Consider the following 18,668-nt stretch of genomic DNA (forward strand, 5'->3'; position numbering starts at 1 on the left):
TGTACAAAGCTCTTTGGTTACCACTAATGTAGGCCTACTCTGCCAAAGCCCGTGTAGTATGAGGCTTCCAACAGAACACCTCTAATGGTAAAGAAAATTAAAGTGTTTATGATGACTCAAAGTGGGAATAAAACATAAAATCAAACTTCTTTCCTACAATAAACAATTTGAAAAACTTGTAAAATAGCCACAGGCAAAATCTGCAAAGCCTCAACGGCCTGAATTGTAGTGGAGTACTGGAGTGAATTGCATTGCCCCTGATAATAATCTGGAAAAATATAGGAACTCTGTGAGGGGATTACTGGACAAATTGGAGATAATTGCCCTTTTGTATACACAGTTCTTAAGAGCTAAAATGATTTCATAAGCTGTGAAATAATTATAACTTAGGACCAGAATGGGGTAATAACACAAAATAGAAGTGCTTGCATTGTGTATTGTATTGGAGAGTCAATGCACTGCCTAAAGTTCAACTCAGGTCGACAGCAGTTAGGACCAGGTACAGACATCATTGCATTTCTTTTTATTTATTGTCTTGAACTGATTGCATTCAGTGAACCTGTGTCCTGATCCAATTTTTATCATTAATAATAATATTCTTTTATATAGCAATTATACATCGAAACGACGTCTCTAACTGCTTTACACATACCCCCCCCCCTCATCGTATCCTTTTAATCCATTCTAATCTCTATGATTAATGCCAAAAACAGTTAGCCTATCATGCTATTATCATAATGGAAAATGCATTATATGAAAGACATGAATGCAGAAGAAAACAAATCTAATCAAATAAAAATAAATTAAAAGTAAAAAAAAAGGCACAAAATTAAATTCCTCCCATTTTACCCTTTGAAAAAGAATGGTCTTGAAAACACACCAGGCTTCCTTGTGACAAACGGGACCAATCCCTCTGAACTGACATACTTTTTTTAATTAAAAAAAATGCTCCCAGCGACAAAAATCAAATAAATATTCATATATATGTAGTATATGTACATGTAGGGCTGAGGCCTGTATGTTTTATTCTGACATTTGATCTGGCATCTGAAATCAAGGAATAACTTGATACCCCTTTCATAAACCCAATTATGCGGCTAATAGCAGCATAATTTGGTCGTAAAATCGGAGGAGGACCAGAGTTATCCGCATTATTTTGATGCTGCAATTATCCGCATTCTAGCGGCATCGGGACCAGATTTTGACTTTATGAACGCATTTCCAAATAATGCGGATAATTGCCATGGTGCGGTCACAAGGTCACCCTTTTCCAACACAACCACATCGGAGGGGGCGTGTGCAGTTGTCATGACGATTATCCGCCTTTTTCGGGACGGGCGCTCGTAAAAATAGTGCGGATTATTTTCGGAGTTTGTGAACGCAATTTTTATTGAATTATCCGCATTACTCTTAGGCGGCTAATTGGAGGATGGGTTTATGAAAGGGGTATTAGACTAGGGTATTATCAAACAGCTAGCTCTATTGGGCTTCTCAGCTGCACTGAATGACTGTCAATGTGTCAGTAATGTGCCAAATACAAACCAGGGATAGTATAAATCTTCTACAAATAACCCTGCACCTGTCTGGCAGATATCACCAACTATAAACTTCTCACATGACCAGCCTTTTATCACTTTTTTATGATGGGTCCTCCACTAGCAAACAGAACTCTATTCCTATATTATAACACAAGGCTGCAAAGACAATAATGTCTGTTGACCCATTGACCACACACAAGACATTTCATACATGTACTCACACATCTTGTAGCACAATTTTTAAACAAGATCATGTTTCGGTTTCAAGAACCATCACTGCAATAATCCTGATCAATAAAATGGCCTAAAAAATTAATCTACATAAATGTACATGTATGTACATTTATGGCATGTGGTCTATCTAATTTCAAGGGCTTGAACCCTACATGCCGCTTTGGAGGGTATTTTGATTCAGGCAAATTTGAGTTTGAAGTTGGAATTATTGTAAATTGGGTTGATTTAGCCCTTTGATCTAAATGACAATGGACCTACTCATGCAGTGACAAAGCTTTTTTCTAATGATATAATTTGATGGTAAAAAATGATCAAAAAGTCGCTACTAAAGTGATACAATTAATGGTGTAGTCTACATCATCAGCAGCAGCATCATCATCATCACCATTGTCCTCATTATCATCATCCTCATTATCATCACCATCCTCATCATCCCCATTATCATTATCCTCATTATCACCATCCTCATCATCATCATCGTCATCATCATCTCATCATAATTATCACCACCATGATGATGAGGAAGATGATGGTGGTGGCGGTGGTATCATCATCATCATCATCATCATCTTCTCCTCATCATCCACAAAGGTAGGCCTGCATGTACATGGCCACAAAAACAAGCAGGGTCTAGGCCTACACCTTGAAAGGTATTGTAACACAAGCCAAGACAGTAATTCAAGAAGTCTCCGCTCTGTCAACGGAAAGAGTGAGAATCTCCCAGAACATCTACGATGACAAAAAAGTTAATCAGCATCTGTGTCTTTTGTTGGCCCCCTTTACATGGTGGTCTCCAAAGGCTAGGTCTGGCTAAATCTATTTCAGGGACCAAGATATATTGGTTATAAATAAAAAAATAAAATCAGATGTAATCAATACCACACTCAAGTCAAGTGTTTGGGTCCATTGGCATATAAATCCCATTCAACGCTTGTTTCAGAAAAAAAATTCCCTTATTGTTTACGTACTTACTTAAATTTTCACTTATTTAGAAACTGGGACTCATACTTCATGTTTGTTTCTGACTTTCTGTCAAGTGCTAGCTGTCAAAGAGTTTTATTTTCCCAGTTACAATAGAAAATGGCATTCCCAAATTGCTAAAATTACTACTTCTGGTTTATTTTCTAGCTCTTGAGAGGAAACAGAGGCCAATAGTAAAACAAAGAAAATTAAACATATTAAAGTGAAGTATTGCATTAATACTTTTAGGCCTACTCACAAAGAAATGATGGCAAGATGAACGGGAAAGAAAAAATGTTTTATAACATTGATCTGAAATGGATTAATTAGATTTTATGTAGCATATCTTCCTCTTCATCATCATCATCATCACCACTATCATCCAGATCTTCATCAACATCAACATCACTTTCAGTCAACACCAACATCCTTTTCATCAACAATTCAACATCACTCAACACCATAAATCTTCATCAAGATCATCAACACTGGTCCATCATCGTCATCATCATCATGCATTTTCAATCGTCGTCATATTAATCATCATAACGCTCATCATTATGAACACCACCATCACCATCATCATCATATTAATCATCACCACCATCAACAATATAATTCATCATCCTCATTATCATCATCACCACCACCACCATTAATCTTTCATTGCTTGTATTGACAGATGCAGCTCTCTACACCAGTGTAGCCTATCACCAGAAAAAAAAACATTTAAAAGCTTAAAAATGTGTAATAAACGGTACTGCACAATGCACACTCATGCAACCCTTTCAATACATCCTCATCACCACTCATCAGACAGACGAGGAATCACCACCAGGCCCAGAAAAAGGCCATCACACAAAACACATTATTTGTGAATTAATATTAACATTAAAAATGACATTGTGTCATTTGGCCCACTTGGTATGCGGCTCAAACTATATATAGGTCAATTAGGCCTACATCGAAAATGGAATCAGGAATTATTATACTTTCAATAGTAAAGGATTTTAACTTATAATTTTATTTACATACTAATCATGCCACGATAATGCTCGGTCCATGAAAAGACACCGGCCAACTCGCACTAAACAAGGGTATTCCTCCACACCACAGTAGATCTAGCCTGCTCTCTCTTCAACGGGCCTCTGTGTCCACTTTGACCAGTAAAACCATGTAAACCGTTTCCCCATAAGACAGTCCAGGATATCTACCAAACTAGATTAGGATGGAAGATCGAGTTCATGGTCGGGATTGATCACCACCATTAGTACAGAAAAACCGTCTTACTCTTCTTGCCTGTCCTACGATCGGCGCGGCCGAGACAGACAACTCCGGCTCCCGCGACAGCTACAGAAAAGGGGGCGCATGCTCTGATTCCAGATTCTGGATCGATCGAGTATGCATCACGAGGTTGTGCTGGCCGATTGTAATGTGGTGACAAAAATGCATGAATGCTCATTCTTCAAACAGTGCCAATTTTCTGGACAATTTCTAAACAAATTTCAGCTTCAAGCTCACATTATCTAGGCTTAATAAGATACATATCCTTCTTTGTAAAGATCAAGCTCAAAGCATTAAAGCTTACCCCCTGCACCCGCCCCCCAAAAAAACCTCGGTCGAAATTTAACTCTTTTTCTTAATTTTAAGTTCAAGCAGATAATGGGGGGGGGGGAGATTTGATAAATGTGGGGTTTCTTTATTTCAAGTAGGCCAAGTGGAGGATCCAGGGGTCCGTCCCCCCCCCCCCATTTTGTGAGTCATAGTCAATATTTTCATTGTAAATATGTTGCTCATGCACACGTGTCTCCCCCCCCCCCCCCCCCCTCCCTTTCGAAATTCCTGGATCCGCCCCTGAGAAGGCCTACTAAAAAAGTGGAGAAAATGGGGGGGAAATGAGAAAATTTGATCCAAATTAGAAGTTCACAATGACGAAAAGTTTGTTGGCAAAATAAGAAAGAATAACAAAAAAGATCGGTGAAGGCTTGAAGAAAATCCATTATATATATATCTTTTTCTGTTTTTTTTTAATAAAAAGTCATTCGAATTTGAAGTTTTAGTTTGTGACGTCATATACGAGCAGCTGACCAAAATGTTATGTAATAATGATTGCCTGAATTTGATTTTTGTAGTGATTCTTGGTGATTGGAAATTTGTTTCTTTCAGGAGCAGGCGTGATATTATATAATGAATTATATAAAAAGTTCAAAACAATCATATTTGTGAGAAAATTTCTTCATCATAAACAATTTTTACCCCCACATTATGTAGAAGCTGCTCATATACGACGTCACAAATAAAATAATAAAATTCTAATAATTTTTCATTTTCTGGTGGAGTTCACTAACTTTTGAGCACCACATGTAGGCCTATACATTGCTATTTTTACAATAAACTTTTCGTCAGGGTGCATAGGAAAAGATTCTTTGAGGATTTTATCTATACATCCCACATGTTTACGATTTTTTTTTCTCCAATAGACTGAACATTTATTGAACATTAATTCTCACTTTGGTAAGTGATTATTATTCATTATGTTATAAGGGACCATTATCTTGATGACATAGGCCTGATCACATTTTTTTGGAAAAAATGTGGACTACTTTATTCCTTTCTCTCCGTCTCCTACCAGTGAGTAGGTGAGTATTTCTATATCAAAACGTTTTAATCCTCATTTGATCGCTATTACGTGGCACATGTTTATTCCTTTCTTTTCTAAAATGGCATTTTGCTATCAAGTTATCAACAACAAAAACATTCATGGTATTAACACAAAGTATTGTTGCCCTTCATAAAGATTTGACAATGAGATACAAGTTGTTAATATGGATTCAAAAATTACAAAACTGCACTTCCAACAAATTTACGAAAAATGGGGGGGGGGGGCCACTTCCATTCCCGAGTGGATACCATGCGCGACCATGGGGTCTCGAAATGCACCCTAAACACGTAATTTCCATATTCTGAAAAAGCACCGGCCCTTAACAAGTATTGGCGTGTGAAACCCTACCCTTAACAAGTATTGGAAACAAAACGATACTCTTGGCAAATATTCCCTGAAATGAACCCCTAAACAAGTACAGGAATGTTTTATTGTTACGGGTCCTTCGGTTGTCGGCTTTACCTTATTTGGTTTAGTACGACCCATCTACACCTCGCGCAAATCGGACTCTAAACACGAAGTGTTGGGGCAAAATGGACATCCTTTATAAAACATTTTAATTTTGTTTTATCATTCCCGCAAATTCGACCCTAAACACGTAATTTTCCTAGCAAAATAGACACCCTTTTTTCATTATTTTTGTGTTTTTGACACCCTTATCACGTTACGTACGTAACGTGCCCTATCGTGAAAAGGACATCCTTTTTACGTGTTTTTTTGGTCGCGCATGGTATCCACTCGTCAATGTAAGTGGCCCCCCCGGGCGAAAAATACATCTCCCTCGGGGCTCTGGGAACGATTCTTTTAAAGAGGGGTGCGGGTTAACCCCTCCCTCAAACTGAAGGTTTCATTCCTAAGAAGAGGTGATCATTGGCGGCGGAAGCCAACAAATTTAGGGGGGTCCACCTGAAATTTTTGGATGGACACAGGTAAAAAATTGGACAAGCAAGAAAAAATCATCAACATTTTTAGGGGGACCACAAAAATTTAGGGGGGGGGGGGAACCAGAAAACAAAATTGACAAGCAAGCAAAAAAAAAGGTTATCAACATAAATTTTAGGGGGGGTCCATCCCCCCCCCCCCTCAAATTTAGGGGGGACAGGACCCCCCCCCCCCCCCACTTCCGTCGCCTATGGAGGTGATTACGGTGATTTTGGGTTAGATCTCCCTTCTTTTTCGCACATCGACCTGATTTGCAGAGGGTTCTGCCTATCCCCTGCAACCCCGGTTCCCAGGACCATGCCCCCTCCTCATCCTCCCGAGGTGCGACACAACAATGCGATCCCACCCCCCCCCCCAAAAAAAAAAAAAAAAAAAAAAAAATGAACCGACGTCATAAATATTCCGATTCTTGAGGACGGTAGATGGCGCCAGAACAGTTAATAAGGTCAATTCATTAATATCCTAAGGTCAAAACCCAAGCGGACAACCCGTGGGGTCGTTAATATACCCATACTGAGAAGAAAATAGATTGAGTAAACACTTCCCGTTTGCTTGTCACGTTATCATATGCTACATTTGTTACTCGTTATGTTATATTTTTGGAAAACAGACCATAATAAGCCGAGGTATTTCATTTGTCCTATTGTAGTCAGTAATGATAGGGATGATGGTAATCACGAAAAAAAAATTGAAAAGTCCTCATGAGCTAAACACAAAATTGAATATTTGCACATCAATTCCACTCAACCAAAGAGTCAGTTTGAATGAAAATACAAAACTTTAATAAATATGACTATCTAATCAAAATCGGATTTGAAATAAAACTTTAACATTTCAAAGTTTCGCCTTATTTCGGAAATTGGTTTTATACTACTAAAAAAGATGACTTCACATGTACTTCTTTTGTACCAAGAACTAAAACATTTGGATTGACATATCATAAGTGCTTTAGTTATTTTTTGCTGCAACTTATTTCATCATAATGGAGACACATCATTTACATATTTATGAAAAAATGAAACAATTATGATTTCATGTAATAACATAAAAAAAGGAAAGTGGAGAGTGACATCATCAGCCCAACTAATGAATATTCAATAAGACATGCCTAGAACTGTTTCACCAGAATAATGCAAATCTTTGACTGTTTAAAATTCAATAACTTCATTATTTGTTATAAGACTTTGATGAAATGTTTAGCAGTTTGCTCTGTGAATTTTACTCTATTCATTTAGATATAAATATATTCAGCCTGGAGCATCCCTTAAAAGTTGCGGTTTAACTATGGATAGCAACACCCCCTTGCCATTCTGAGATAGACGATGGGGCCTCTTCGTCAATTTATTGTTCCATTCAAAATATTACATTATCAGGAGTAGGGGATTGGTGAACATGAAATAGCCTAGAAAATGACATAGAATTCATTGTACTATAATATCCATGCCATTTTTTTCCGCCCTCAACTAAACTTGAAGTTTAGAAGTACAGGAATCATGCGAGTTTTCGTGGTCATTTTGTTCGTGGCTCTAGCTTCCGGCACCCCAGTGTTTCGTGCTCGAGAACCAATCCCGAACAGCTACATCGTTAAATTAAATGTAAGAATCATTTTTAAAGACATAACACAGAGGATTACTGGGGAGGGGGGGGGGGGTGGAAAAATGTTAAATTTCCCACTCTGGAAAGTAGGGGCGGATCCAGGAATTTTCCAGGGTATTGATTTGGTTATTGAGGCCATATTACGCTATCATACTCTGTTAATTTTTCTCTAACTATTGTCTGGATTTGTTTTGAAAACATCTCTGACTTTGAATTTAAATGAGTTATTAGTTTTTATATAATTTTGGTTGAAGGTGCATGACGTTGCGATATATATGACTAGAATTAAGCTAGAATTAAAGGAGGGGGGAGTGGGGGTCCGCAGTAGAACGGCAGAGGGGGGGGGGGGAGCAGGGGGAAAGTGATCCCTGACAAATTTATTGAAAATTTCTCCTCTTTTCTTATTTGCAGAAAATGTTTTGACTAGGAAGCCGTTAGCTTTTATTTTCCTTATCACTGAGATAATGTTTGCCTCCACCGCCCTTCCCTGGCAAGATTAGACTTCAGTGTATTACAAGAGGTCTACTTTGTCAAACTTTACAAATAATTCAAACTTTACAAATAATTCAAACTTTACAAATAATTCTCGACTTACTGGGAGACAAAGCTAAATCTATAATGTGACAACCGTAGGCCTGCAATGTATGTTGTCGATCGGAACTCAATATATCATTGACTTTCGCCATCTGAAAGATACTGGCAGTATATTGGTTTACCTCATATTAGGGAGTCGAAATTTGAAGTAGATTTTTAAAACTATTTTTTTTAATGCAAAACTTGTTTGCAATCAATCCTGCTATAGGATGGGGTGGACCTGGAGAAAACGATTTCGACCGTAAAACGAGCAGGGGGCAATATCGGTATTGTCTTTAGAAGGGCAATCAAAGGATTCCAGGCTAAACTTTCCGACAAAGCTCTTGAGCTGGTAAGATGAATTCAATTATTAGGGTGATCATGATGACGATGACAATGGTGACGACGATAATGATGATGACGGTAATAATGATGATGAAGATAATGGTGATGATAATGGTAATAATGATAATGACGATACTGGTGATGATAATGGTGATGATGATGATGACGATACTGGTGATGATAATGGTAATAATGATGATGACGATACTGGTGATGATAATGGTAATAATGGTGATGACGATACTGGTGATGATAATGGTAATGGTGATGATGACGATACTGGTGATGATAATGGTAATGATGATGATGACGATACTGGTGATGATAATGGTAATGATGATGATGACGATACTGGTGATGATAATGGTAATAATGATGATGACGATACTGGTGATGATAATGGTAATAATGATGATGACGATAATGGTGATGATAATGGTAATAATGGTGATGACGATACTGGTGATGATAATAGTAATAATGATGATGACGATACTGGTGATGATAATGGTAATGATGATGATGACGATACTGGTGATGATAATGGTGATGATGGTGATGACGATACTGGTGATGATAATGGTAATAATGATGATGACGATACTGGTGATGATAATGGTAATAATGATGATGACGATAATGGTGATGATAATGGTAATAATGGTGATGACGATACTGGTGATGATAATAGTAATGATGATGATGACGATACTGGTGATGATAATGGTAATGATGATGATGACGATACTGGTGATGATAATGGTAATAATGATGATGACGATAATGGTGATGATAATGGTAATAATGGTGATGACGATACTGGTGATGATAATGGTAATGATGATGATGACGATACTGGTGATGATAATGGTAATGATGATGATGACGATACTGGTGATGATAATGGTAATGATGATGATGACGATACTGGTGATGATAATGGTGATGATGATGATGACGATACTGGTGATGATAATGGTAATAATGATGATGACGATAATGGTGATGATAATGGTAATAATGGTGATGACGATACTGGTGATGATAATGGTAATGATGATGATGACGATACTGGTGATGATAATGGTAATGATGATGATGACGATACTGGTGATGATAATGGTGATAATGATGATGACGATAATGGTGATGATAATGATGATGATGATGATAATGTTGATGATAATGGTAATAATGATGATGACGATAATGGTGATGCTAATGGTAATGATGGTGATGGCGATAATGGTGGTGATAATGATGATGACGATAATGGTGATGATAATGGTAATGAAGATGATGAAGATAATGGTGATGATAATGGTAATAACGATGATGACGATAATGGTGATGATAATGGTGACGAAGACTGTGATGGTGATGTTACTCAGGCTGATGATGAGCCAGAGCCTACTAGGAATTTTTTTTTTAAGTACGATACGGCGATGGACGAAAATGATGTCGTGGATGATGTCGATGATGATTATGCATTATGATTCTACCCATAATGGTGTGGTGATGATGATGATGATGAATATATGCCACACTAAACATGTATGCCAGTAAAGAAATCTGGAATAGAAGTTTTTTTTCAGTATTTCCGAAAATGGGTTTCAAGTTGGTTGGGTGACACCGTTGAGGGCGAGTTTCATGCCTCAATGACATCTTGTGAATCTCTCTCTCTCTCTCTCTTCATCACGCTCTCTCACCCCATTTCTGTTTAATACGATGCTAATTAAACATCGTGTTATAAACTTGTTTTCTTGCTTTTTTAACCTCTCTAGGTCGGAAAGCTCCCAGGAGTTGAGTACATCGAGGAGAATGGTGAAGTTCGATCTCAGTCTGCCGGATCATGGGGCCTTGATCGTATCGATGCCCACAGTACACTATACGGCCCAGTTTTAGATAATAACTATTCGCCTTTTTGTAAGTTGGACTAGTTTCAAAGTTAAGTCACTATGTAGGTCTTTTATAGTGGTAGCACAAAAGGAAGGGGGTTAGGGGCACATCCCATAATTTACCCATATATTTTTGAAACATGAAGGAGAAAATGTTGAGTAATCCTCACTTGTCCCCTAATATTTTCATTCACAGTACACTCCTTGCACCGCCACTGTGTCACTGGGTCTGTGATTTCAAGTCCGGTGTTGGCCTTGGTGTTAGTGTTGGTGTTGGAATTTGGATTGCTTCCCCTAGCTCCAAAATATATTCTGAGTTTGTAAAACTCATCCAGATAACATTATTGACATCTCAAAAACTAGTGAGTGACTTTTCAGGACCATCTTCATTTTATGTTTGGTGTTATACTCGTGTAAAAATTGACCTAACACCAACACCAATAGGTCAACACTGAACTCGAAATCACCCAATGTGTATAGGAAGATGGAAAAAAATAGCATGCTTAAAATTCGCGATGATTAGCTTTATCGCCATTTGGACCCCCCCCAAAAAAAAAAAAAAAAAAATTATGTAGTCAGTCACAACACTGAGTCAGAACCATAGAGTTATATAAATTAGTACGTATTTAACTCTATGTTCAGAACCCAATCATGCAGAGGCTTGGTCCCACTGCACTTACGGATGCAGAGGGGATGTAAAACGGGAAATTATCATGCCATCCGTTGGGAAACGTTATATATCCGTTGTGTACTCTTTGCATACGTGTTTCATACGCTCTACATCCATCGAGCATCCGTCCACTGCACATGATTTCAATGTTCGCCCATTTTGTCCATTGTATGGAGCGGATGAAAACGGATGGAGCCACCCCGAAATTTTGCTTTTCTGCTGTATCTGTTATGCATACGTTTTGAGTCCGTCAGCCAGTGGGACCAGCCTTTACCCTTCTGAAAAGAACATACTTAGTATATCACACTGTAAAAATTGTGGTGTTAGAACTGGCACCAGTTGGTGTTAATAGAGGACCACAACCTGAGGTGCTAACATTTCACCTTAGACATTGAACATAACACCAAAGAGTGTAAATGTAACAACCAAAAAAGTTGTAATAACAGCTATAGGTGTTAAACTACCACTGTCAATTTAACACCGGTGTAAAATAACTAATGTGGTCCTCTATGTACACCGGTTAACACCATATGTGCACAGTGTGCGCCACAGTAGAGAGTTTTCGCAATCACGACTCTCTACAACGTACCAAGTCCTTTGAAGATGCAAGTCAATTCGCAATGGAGAGCTTGGAGGCTTTTTGTTGATGTTGGTGGACCGGGACAGCATATCATCCGAAGATTTGCACCGGACGAACAATTGCAAATATATCATTGTCCAGAGTCACGAGACGACGTTGCTGTCTCGGTCCACCAACTTTCGACAAAAGCTTCTCGGCTCTCCATTGTGATTTGACATGCATTTTCAAAGGAATTGGTGCGTAATTGTAAAGAGCGGCTGCGTAGTCATGGTAGTGACTACAACTCTCTATTGTGTTCACAGTGTGAAATCACCCTCACAGTGAGTATTTTAACAGTGTGAATCACATCTTCACATAGTCAACCATGTAAACACGCTATGAACAGTCACACTGTCGTGGTGTCCACAGGGTGAAAATATATTCACACTCACTGTTGAATTTGAGCATTTTAACAGTGTGAATAGGCTACTAGTCCACTATGTCATGTATGAGAATACACTGTGTGACAAGCCCCTCCAGCAATCGGCCTGGAGTCGGCAATGTTGATTTCATAGACAGCGATCGGACAGAGTAAAACTTCTTCTCATTGGTGCCAGTGTTCTTCTATCAAGGAGCTCATTGATTCTACTTGACGAAGAGATTATCTTTCATCTTGTTATACCTATACTTTAGTTTAGATAAATTCTCCCAAAATGCTCCTGTCACCATTCCAATTTACTGCATGTACCTTCTCCTGTGATCAGAGGATATGGGATAAAAATATGCTAAGCAATCAATTTTATTGGTCGAAATGGCGACATGGGATATGTTGTGAAGTCCAATTCTAAAATGAATGTAATGTCATTTTGCCATTGGCGAGATGTCCTGACCGATTTTGATAATGTCATACGAGCTTGCCGAAAGAAGAAATTATGCAAATACTTTGATATCCGATCCTCTTTTTCACAAGAAACCTAAGGTATGGTCCATGTCTATCTTGTATCCCTTTTTGTTGCTTTATCCTTTGTAGTGACTGGAGCTGGTGTAGATGTGTATGTGATTGATTCAGGAATCTTAGACACCCACGAGGACTTCGGTGATCGAGCAACTCAAGGCTTCTGTGCTTCCGATCTCTTTGACTTTTTGGGTGGTGGAAACGTAATGACACTTGTTTTTTTTATTACGATAACACCTATTACTTTTACCATTTATATCTTATTATACTTTTAAAACATTATTTTGATGTTCTAATATGATAAACACAGAAAAACATACAATAGCAAATTCACGGTCTTCGTTTTCATTACGGACTTTAATTGTCGCATTTCTCATCAATTCATTTATTAATGTTTTCATAATGGTGTCTCTAAATTGAAATCCTGACTAATGTATCTTTGTAGGTGGACTGCTATGGTCACGGAACCCACTGCGCGGGTACTGTCGGCTCCAAAACTTACGGTGTAGCTACTGGTGTGAATCTTATAGGGGTCAAGGTCATTGGTTGTTTAGGTTCCGGGTCAATTGCGGGAGCTATTGAAGGTGAGTTGTGATGTCACTTCCGTTTGCGATAGGTGCTAGCTGGGGCAGGGGATGGATGTACATGTATATAAATAAATCGGTGCGTAGGTCTTCGATTATTCTTCGGGTCAAAGAACCAATTACCGAACAAGTCAAGGTGGGTCAAGTTTTGGAGGTAGGGGCCTATGTAGTAGCGTTATTAGACAGTCGTAGTGGTATCGTTCAGCACATTTACCAGGGGTCAGGATTCATGCGTTGGAGAGAGCACATCGAGACGAAGTTTGGCTTACTCTAAGAAAAGACATGCCTCACACCCCAGCTATAGCAAAAATTTTACACATATTTGTAATATTAGATCGTTATGCCATTAATACTTGACATTCGACAAGGCAGATATGTGGTTTATCTTCTTGATGAAACATGCTAACCTATTTTTACGTGTCGGTCTATTTTCATCTACAGGAGTGAACTGGGTTATCGAACAAGCTACCCGCTTGAAAGCTCTCCGACGGCCATCTATCGCAGCCATGCCTTTAGCCATGTTTTACTCCAGAGCTTTGAACGATGCCGTGGACGCCATGGTCGATGCTGGAATCGAAACCGCGGTCGCTGCCGGCAACGATCAAGTAGATGCGTGCGACTACTCACCAGGCAGTTCTACGAAAGTAAGACGTCTAATTGGAGAGTGGGAGGCGGAGTAAGGGTGCGAAGATATGATTGTGATAGCCTTGATGATGTCGATGAAAATGATGATGATTGGCCAATGCTATGACGATAACGCTGACGATCGCAAGATTGGAGAGGGGGGAGGTGGTGGAAGAGTGTGACGATGCGATTGTGAAATGACGTTTATGATGTCAATGATGATGATTGGGCCAGTGATGACGATGACGATCGCAAATTATTGAGGATGAGGATGAAGGTGGTGATTACGAGGAAGAAAGTTAACAAGGAGGATGTTGCTCTTGATCGCAGTCAAATAAAAATAAAGAGCGTATTGCATTAAGGTAGATTGGATCTGATAGATAGATGGAAAGTAATACAGTATAGAGAGTAGGAGAGTAATTATCTTACGAATACTGATACTTCGATAAATCTACAATCGATCCATGTTAAACCCTCATTCCACAGAAAGCAAGACTAATGGAAAACCACTAAATATCATGGAACTTGCTTGATCATTTCGATTTTCTTTCAATTAACTTACATTGATCTCCAAGGTCTTGCACAATCCTGACTGGTATTTCAGTGGTCTTTGATCAGCAATATTTAGCGGTCTCGATATAGGTCATTAGGTAATCAATGGTCCTTCGGCAATCTTTCATTATTCAGGAAGTACTTCTCAAAAAGCTGTGCGCACCAGAATCGGTAGACTAGCTTATCCGGGGTAATATCATGAATATAGGAGCGCCTTGAGCACCTAGCAAGGTGGATACGTGCGCTATACAAGTCCTATATTATTATTGTTATCATTATTATTACTTTCTTGAAAGGAGATCACTTGAGATCACTGAAGGACTGCTGAGAGATCATTATCACATAGGCCTAGAATCGATGAAAGACCTGTAAAAGACATGCATGGAGATCACTAAAAGATTTTGTTGAATATAAGATATCCCGAAAGACCACTTAAAGAATATTAAAAGAATCTGCCATGACTGTATGGGATGAGGGTAAATTCAAGAAGACAATAAAATAAATATTAATCAGTCTAGACTGATCTTCCAAAAGATCTTTGGCAATATGCCAGATGATCTTTCAACGAACCTTTAATGGTCTTATTAGTCTCTCATTAAACTTTCAGCTGTCCCCACTCTTCAAGGTCCCTTCAGTGATCTTGCTGGAAAATTATTGATCTTGCACAGGTTTTCGGAGCCATTCCAGAAAAAACAGGAAATTTGGCTGAACTTGGACATGTTGGAGACTACTGAAAAACCTTTGCCAATCTTTAGCCTTTTGATGTTCTTTCAAGGGTCTTGGTTCTGTGGAGTGGAGACCGAATGCCAAAACTCTTTCACGTTTCAGATATGCCTCTTACTTTCAATCAATGCTTCGAACAAACTGTTTCATATCCGTCTTATTGATTAGGTAATAACTGTAGGCTCAACCTATGATGATACAGATGTCCGTATGGTCACATCCAATTACGGTAAATGCGTCAACATCTTCGCCCCTGGCGCCTTCACCAAGTCAACATGGATTGGTAGTAGCAACAAAGCAACCGAAACTCTGAGTGGTACCTCTATGGCTTGTGCTCACGTTGCGGGTATGTTTATTTCACTTGATACCAGAAAAGTTTTCTCCTCCTGACATGCCTGATATGTCTCACAAGCTCTGCCTAATCCCATTTCTACCATTCTTCCCCGGGGAGCATTTTGTTGTTACCCTTTAGTTGGGAATATTCCCGAATATTGATGTAAGGAACCAATTTCTTGAATCAATATGCTTCTTCTCACGAATAAAGGAACTTTGGCCTCATTGACCATGTTGAATTAAATCACATTCTGCCTCTAACATCGCACCTTAAACTAATTTTCGTCATTTCCATCATCGTGATCATCGGAAGCCTTGTGCAGAGATAGATTCGATGTGAAAACTCTAATTAGACGAATGTTTTAATCATTTGTCTTTCATCTGCAATACAGAAACACAACCAAAAATAATAATAATAAAAAAAGATTATGTTTATCACAAACTAGCATTCGTCTCGTTGGTAACATCACAGGCCAGTGATTAATGAGTTTCGACCAATCCCAGCTTTAGAATCTTTTCTGTCTTTATCAAAGCCCAACGAGTGGATCGAGGTAATCTGCATGAGAAAGATTTTTTCCAGTATGAATTGATGAAAATATTTAGAAATAAACATACAACGGGAATGATAATATAAGAAGAAGAAAAAAAAAACGAAGGAGAAGAAAACTAAGAAGAAGGGGATAAAAAAGAGGAAGAAGTAGAAGAATAAGGGGGAAAAAAAGAATAGAAGAAGAAGAATAAAAAACGAAGGAGAACAAAGAAGAAGAATGGGAAGTAGTAGTATTAGCAGTAGAAGAAGAAGAGAGAGAAAAGGCAAGAATGTATTCTTCAGGAGAAAAAGTCGCTTTCACGTGTCTTTTGGTACCGAGGTAGATGATAATTACGTGGTGATGATGACGATAATGATGTCGATTTCGATGGACGATGAAGATGATAATGACCATGGTGAGGACGACGATGAAAATGATGATTTTGATGATGATAAAGATGACAATGATCATAACGACGATGACGATAATGGCAATGACCCTTTTCCTCAGGTGCCCTGGCTCTTTACCTTACTGAAGAGGAACTAATGCATCAGAGTACAGCTAGTGTAGTGGGAGATGCAGGTCTTGGGTCGCCAAACAGATTCCTGTATGTCCATAAGAAAAGGTAAGACGAATTTAGGTTTGGTAGAAAATTTTAAGGACCATGCTGGAAGTGGGATGGGAAGGGGGCTCTAATTCTTTTTATGAATTTACATGCAATTATCAATCCCTTTGCACTGACTCCCTATTATACAACGAATTATTTTTAAGCTACTTTTTGTGATATAGAAATCACTTAATTACACAGCCCCATAATATTTTTCTGATTGTTTAGAAATATAATTATGTCCCAGGTAGAAGAACTAGATCATCTGAAGACCCACTTAAGTTGGCATATCTAACTAAACGAAAACAAACCGGAAATACAACCTTCACTGTTGCATCCTCAATAAAATGAAACAAACTCCCTTTCACATTAAGACAATCCCCAACAATCGAATCATTCAAGAAGTCTTTATTTCTTTTTTTAGGCATATGTTTGTCACTGTGTATTTGTTTTTATATATATTAGGTAAATTGAGGTTATGAGCGCACTTGACCTTTTTGTAAAAGCGCCGCGTTTTGATTGTTCGGTAATATTATAAAAAAATCTAGTCAGGTCCGTTAAGCATTCGTCAATTACGAGCATATGACAATCACATGTACTAAAATTAAATGAACCTTCTATTTTTCTATTCTTTCATCTTCTCATTTCCTTCTTCGTCGTTCGCACCCTCCGCCTTTTCCTCTATTCTGCACATTATTCTTATTTATTATTATTATCATTATTATTATTATTTTTATTATTACTCTTTCGTAAGGCAGCTCGACAAATTCAACAAGTATTTCTGTACATTTTTACAAACCAAGCGAAGTAAAGTTATTATTCTGATTGCAGTGTCCTATATTTTTTTGCCATTCAATAGAAAGTTCGGTGAATTTTGTAATTGATTACCAAATCATTGAGTGCAGCAATATTTAAGCAATTGTATTTCTGAAATATGTTGGCAAATCTCTTTCACTTTTGTTTGTATCTATCCCATTCTCCAATTCTTTTCTATTTTTATACAGATGAGGAACTTTACAAGACAAGACTTTGTAACTTCAAAAGTATCCGCAATAATAGTAGAATGATGGAGCATTGTAGAAAAGAAAACAAAAAAACTAAACTAAACTATAAAAAAAACAAAAAAACCCGTTGTTGAAGTGAGAAATATTTAATTCCGCATAGTGTATATATATGATAGACCGATATGATTCATATTATCACCATTTTTATGTAAAGCTCAAGGGAATGTGGAGGGGGAGGGGGATTTACATGACACAATGACACCCGTTCGATTGGTTTGGAATATGAGTTTCATCAATCATTTTTTTTCTTCTCTTAGTAATTATCAATGCATATGTGATACTTCATAAAATAGCGAAGAAAGCAAAATTAATGGACTGTATTTTGAAGTATTAGTTCTGCACTGAATAGTTGAAAGTAGAATAAACAGGCTAAAGAATATTTCATTTTTTTATGTCTTTCTTTCTCAACTGAGCCATGAAATTGCGACATTTTCTTACATTTCATTTACAGAACGGGGACGTCCCTAGTCCAGGCAACAAGGGACTTGAGACTACCATCCACAGTTTGTCTCATTTTAAACCGTTTGATGATTTGTAACCAGATTTGTGACCGTTTAGTGAGTCAGGTGGAAAAATTCTAATACTTAAGATTTCATTACACCGCACACACGCGTCCCCGCTTTGCGGATTAATGATAATCAGGCCCCAGTTATCAAATTGGGTGAGTGTGTCTCTCTCTCCACAAACGCACCCAAGTGCATCCGTTGTCCTGGGTTATT

The 18,668-nt window shown here is 38.1% G+C and overlaps 1 protein-coding gene across 1 annotated transcript; it reads left to right on the forward strand.

Moving 5' to 3' along the window:
* Nucleotides 1-7,816: 7,816 nt before the first annotated feature.
* Nucleotides 7,817-17,971, forward strand: LOC129274764 (aqualysin-1-like). Its single transcript, XM_054911515.2, has 9 exons — nucleotides 7,817-7,931; nucleotides 8,735-8,857; nucleotides 10,635-10,776; nucleotides 13,008-13,135; nucleotides 13,378-13,516; nucleotides 13,958-14,160; nucleotides 15,584-15,761; nucleotides 16,789-16,903; nucleotides 17,890-17,971. Exons 1-9 carry the CDS (start codon nucleotides 7,830-7,832, stop codon nucleotides 17,891-17,893), a joined length of 1,134 nt encoding a protein of 377 aa, XP_054767490.2. The 5' UTR covers nucleotides 7,817-7,829; the 3' UTR covers nucleotides 17,894-17,971.
* Nucleotides 17,972-18,668: the final 697 nt, after the last annotated feature.

Source organism: Lytechinus pictus, chromosome 13 (assembly GCF_037042905.1).
Source record: "Lytechinus pictus isolate F3 Inbred chromosome 13, Lp3.0, whole genome shotgun sequence".
NCBI lineage: Eukaryota > Metazoa > Echinodermata > Echinoidea > Temnopleuroida > Toxopneustidae > Lytechinus > Lytechinus pictus.